This window comes from Mercurialis annua, linkage group LG5, assembly GCF_937616625.2.
Source record: "Mercurialis annua linkage group LG5, ddMerAnnu1.2, whole genome shotgun sequence".
In the NCBI taxonomy this organism is placed as follows: Eukaryota; Viridiplantae; Streptophyta; class Magnoliopsida; order Malpighiales; family Euphorbiaceae; genus Mercurialis; species Mercurialis annua.
This window is the reverse complement of record NC_065574.1, coordinates 49423643-49428351: the sequence shown is the minus strand read 5'-3', so window position 1 is coordinate 49428351 and position 4709 is coordinate 49423643. Positions and strand designations below refer to the sequence as shown.

Below are 4709 nucleotides of genomic sequence, written 5' to 3'. Positions count from 1 at the left end.
AGGTTCAATTCGTCCAACAAATGCTCTCTCTTCTCCAATTATTAAAAATAATATAGAATTTAGTAACCCCTAACATATGGTAATTGGATAAAATTTTGTATCAGAAAACATTTCCCAAGTATCATAGACTTCAATATAAATTACATTTATGGTATAATTTTGATATGAATAGAAATTTTAGTATTATATTAGTACCATGGGTAAAAATATAGTGTGGCAAATGCTAATAGCTTGGATAGTAAATTTTGAGAGGCAAAATGATTATATATATCATCTTTTACTAAAATAATAAATTTATACTTAAAAATAATTTTAACAATATGATCCGTTAATTTTAAAATTTATGTCAAATTTATTCAATCCTCGTTTAATTTAAATTTATATTCGAACATATAACTCTCTCGTTTTAAATCCAACTTTTTCTTAATTGAAAGAAAAGATCAATAATATAAAATAATCATTCATTGAATTAAAATTAAACCATTAACTATAAAAATAAATTTTAAAAATAAGTCTATATTGAAATTTAAATTTATTTGTCATAAATTACATTAATAACGGATTAACTTGTCATAAATGTTTTTAAAATTATATTTTTCATTTCGGTAAAAATATATGGATACATAAAATATTTCTGTCATTTCTAAATGAGAATATCATCTTTGATTATTTTTACCATTTGTAACATAAAAATAGGCGCAAAAATAGAGCTAAAATACCAATTAACAATTAATTTTTGTTTATAAAAAAAAGAAGAGGATATTTCAGGTTAAAAATTCCTCTACTACTACATTGACAAACATAAAAAACAGTACTATATGAAAGATGAAATTTGATCCTTCAAAACACTTTTTAACAACAAAAAAGACAAATATTAAGAGAGTAGACTTTTTCCTACATTCAGACACATACATTAATTCATGCATATACCTAATTAAACTACCACTTCCCCTTTTGTTTTCTTCTCCATTGATCAGCCAGTTTTTGTTTCAAAATGGTTTATTTGCTTGTCCTGATTTTATCTCTGTGTCCAATGAGCTTAAATTCATTCCCCCTCCTATATTCCTCACCATGCCACCAACACCAAGAAAATCCAATGTCAGCTTATTTGCATCTTCTACATTGCTAAAATTGGCGCTGTTATGACCATGTTCTAATGATAATCCACTGCTTGTAAACCCTCCGAAACTGTTATGATCCCCTCCGAAAATGGAAGAGCCAGCAGTATTGGCAAGAGAATTCATAAGTCCTTGGAATTGATTTTCACTTTCAATCTGTGTTCCTAGACTTTGATGATGATGATTATCTCCGATACCGACGAAACAGCTTCCGAAGTTAGTAGACCCGAGCGGTGGCCTGTCGGACTTGTTACCGGCTGATGTAGAGCTTCCTAGGGTTCTCAGTAGAGTTGAATTGTTGTTGGTGTTGGTGTTGCTGGTAGTTGAACCCATTTGAGCAGCTTTTTGAAGCAATGCGGTTGCGGACATGTGTGGGGTAATATTTTCTTGTTGAACTGAATTGCTGTAAAGGTTAGGCATACCTGATGAACCAACTTGATGATGATGATCACCCATATTATTCGGAAATAGGGTTGTTCCTTGTCCGCCATTTCCGCCGTTGAAATTCAAGAACCCGCCCGAATTCACCATCCCCCCGCTTGAATTGGAGTTGTGATCAGTACCGTTGCTTATTCGGCTGCCGGAGTTATTATTCGAAAAGAAGCTCAAATTGAACAGATTATTGTTAGCAGCTGAGGAGTTGTTACTAGGGCTTTGAAGATCAGGAAGCTGCATGAGTCCATGTAACGGCTTATTCGAAAACGAACCTTGATTTCCATCTGACATGAAGAAGCCAGAACCAGGCATTGTCGACAACGATGATGAGTTCGACGACGGAGACATAATATGCTCGAATTTGGCTGCGCCGGAGCTGCCGAGACGCAGCATGTTACTAGCTGGATGGTTCTGATCTTGCAATGAAGAAATCGGAGAGCCAACTTGAGATAAGCCTAAGCTCATGTGACTATTTCCATAGAGATGCGATGCTATGGAGTTTAAACCTGTCGGATGTCGAGCACTTTCTTGCGCTAGGGCATCACAGAATGCCCTATGAGTAATGAAACTATCACGTCTGCAAAAATTTCATTAGACCATGATGAGAATTATACATATGCATGAACAAAAAGAGACTAGCTAGGGCATAGATTCTCTGAAGAATTAAGGTAAAGTAAATGACTTATGCTTGTAAAAGAAAGTTCAGAAACCAAGATTGAAAAGGTTTTTACCAAAGGGTATTTTTTTTTAATAAACAAAATATTCAACTCCAAACTTGACTACATTGCAGAAAGTCTTACCACTTTATTGAAAATAATACATATTAAATAGCCGCAATTAAAAAGGCTATATAGCAATGTATAAAAATTGTTGAATGAGGTAAAGAATCTCCCTCAAGTGAAAAGTTAAATATTTTCTGAAATATATTTGAATGGTGAAATTAGCTTGATACAGGAAAAAACAATAATAGAAAAAAGAAAGAAGATGAAGATAAATCAATCAAAGTTGAAGTACTATTTAAAGAACTGAATGTTCAATAAATGAAGAGCTGAAAACATTACTAATTTGATGAAAAAACCCAGAAACTCAAAAGAGAAACACAAGCTTCATTGAATGCAAAACCCTCATTTTATTCCATAGCAGAAATTTTTTCCATAATGGTGAAACTAAAATCATTAAATGAACCCATATTCTCATGAACCCTATTCCCAAATACGATGAACATGCATGAACATTGAACAAGAAGAAATAGTTACTGAATTACCGCAACTGAAAGAAATAGAAAGCATAATATTAACCCCACAAACCCTAATAGAATTGAGCCAAGGCATAAGAGAACAAAACCCCAAGAACATGTATCCAACTCATATCAGAACAAACCCAGTAACAATATATCCCATTCCTGACACTCTTTTAACAACAACACGTGAATTTAGAGATAATAATACAAAAAAATGCATTGGCGTTATTATCAAGAAACTAATTATTTTTCATTTTTCGTTTCTCTTCAGACAACAACACCAACCATGGCTTCACTTTATCACATGCAACTGTGTTATATTATATAACAGACTCTTTCGCTAAACTCTCACTCTCAAACACTTTCAAATGAAACGAATCCGATGTTTTTTTCCGCTTACGCACACTAAACGCTACGACTCTGAGGACGGTCATCACGAACCCGAAAGCGAAACGAATCCAATGATGAATGAGGAGAAAATAGAAAAAATGATTAATTAATTAGTTAATTACCTTGAGAAGAGAGTGCCACAGTCACACCGGTACTCTCTAGTGCCACAAGTTTTAGAATGGGCTTTCCAATCAGATTGAACAGCATACCGTTTCGAACATTTCTCACACTTCCATTTTTTCTCACCGTGTTTTCTTGAATAGTGTTTCTTGATTCCGGTTAGGTCACCGAGAGCCCTAGACGGGTCATGGTGTACGCAAGTCGGCTCAGGGCATAAATAAACTTTTCTCTTCACTTCTTTGGTAGATTTTTGCTTCAGCTTCCATGGTAGATTGTGCCCTCTTCTGTGTAGCTGTAAATTTTGCTCCCTTTGAAACCCTTTGTTGCATACCTCACATATGAACCTGTTTGTTGCCATTAGAGTCTTGGGAGATAGGGCTATCACCTCTGCATCTGGATCTGCAAAATCCAAAAAAAATAACTTATGTTAAAAAAAAGATTGAGATGAGATTGAAATGAATGTGGGAAAACATTAAATGAAATTATACCGAATTAAAAAACTTATTCAATTATCCGAAAACGATTAAAAATAGGGTTTGATTGAGATATAGAATAAGGGGAAATCAGTTTGATTATTAGGTATTCATATATATACATGAATTGACACATATAGAATGAGCAACTTGCTTGGTGTTCCGGGTTGATTTCGTTTTTTCTTTTGAGCAGAAGCAGTGGATGGAGCAGTTGATGAAGTAGTAGAAGTAGTTGATGAATTAGGCTGCATCATCTGGCTTTGATTCTCATCCCGAGCACGAAAAAAAGGCGAAGACGACGAAGCAGCAGCCATAGCTCTTTAATTACTTCCTTCAAGAAAATCAAAATTCAGCAACAATTCAATGAAGAAGACATGAGAACAAAAAGAAAAAAAATCTTGATTTTGTTTTTGGATAAAGAAATAAACTTACTTTAAAGCTAGCTAGCTCTTGTTGAATAGTGCTAAAAACTCAGATAGAAAACCAGAAGGAACCAAGAGGAAAGATTTAAGTGAAAAGGCAGAAAGAACCAAGAGAAAAGTATAAAAGGGGACAGCTACAATCCGGAGACTGAAGAGAAGAGAAGAAAACAACCAAATTCTTTTATCTTTGCTGAGTAGTAGTTTATTTTTTATTTTATGCTCATATATATATGAATGAAACTAGGTCTTTATATTGTTTGCTCAATCATTTTTTTGACATGTACATAAACCACATACATGACTGCCATACACATGCTCATCATTCTTTCTTGTATTAAAATATTATAGATATCATCAACCGGGTTGGTTCAAGTGATAAGCGGTTTAACATCGCTTAAGTAAGATTTTGGATTCGAATCTTGTGAATGCAAAAAATTCCCGCTGGCAGACTCACCCACCATGCCAGGTGTGCTACGCGGGTCGGATCCGGATTAGTCAGGACGAAATTCTA

At 34.2% G+C, this 4709-nt stretch overlaps 1 protein-coding gene across 2 annotated transcripts; it reads right to left on the bottom strand.

The window, feature by feature from the left end:
- Positions 1-802: 802 nt before the first annotated feature.
- On the bottom strand, positions 803-4414 carry LOC126682136 (protein indeterminate-domain 5, chloroplastic-like). 2 transcript variants are annotated; one of them, XM_050377715.1, is made up of 4 exons: positions 4209-4414; positions 3931-4107; positions 3306-3702; positions 803-2130 (listed from the first exon to the last, which is right to left on the bottom strand). In XM_050377715.1, the coding sequence occupies exons 2-4, from the start codon at positions 4088-4090 to the stop codon at positions 990-992; spliced, it is 1698 nt and encodes a 565-aa protein (XP_050233672.1). In that variant the 5' UTR covers positions 4091-4107; positions 4209-4414; the 3' UTR covers positions 803-989. The 2 variants fall into 2 exon arrangements, with proteins under 2 accessions (XP_050233672.1, XP_050233673.1); XM_050377716.1 differs by having other exon boundaries at positions 3931-4103.
- Between the last annotated feature and the right edge of the window lie 295 nt (positions 4415-4709).

Coding starts and splice junctions, on each gene's coding strand:
- LOC126682136 (XM_050377715.1), bottom strand. CDS start 4,090: ATGGCTGCTGCTTCGTCGTCTTCGCCTTTTTTTCGTGCTCGGGATGAG. Junction 3,703..3,930: donor AAATCAACCCGGAACACCAA/GCAAGTTGCTCA, acceptor TGGATTTTGCAG/ATCCAGATGCAGAGGTGATA. Junction 2,131..3,305: donor TGTGGCACTCTCTTCTCAAG/GTAATTAACTAA, acceptor AAATTTTTGCAG/ACGTGATAGTTTCATTACTC.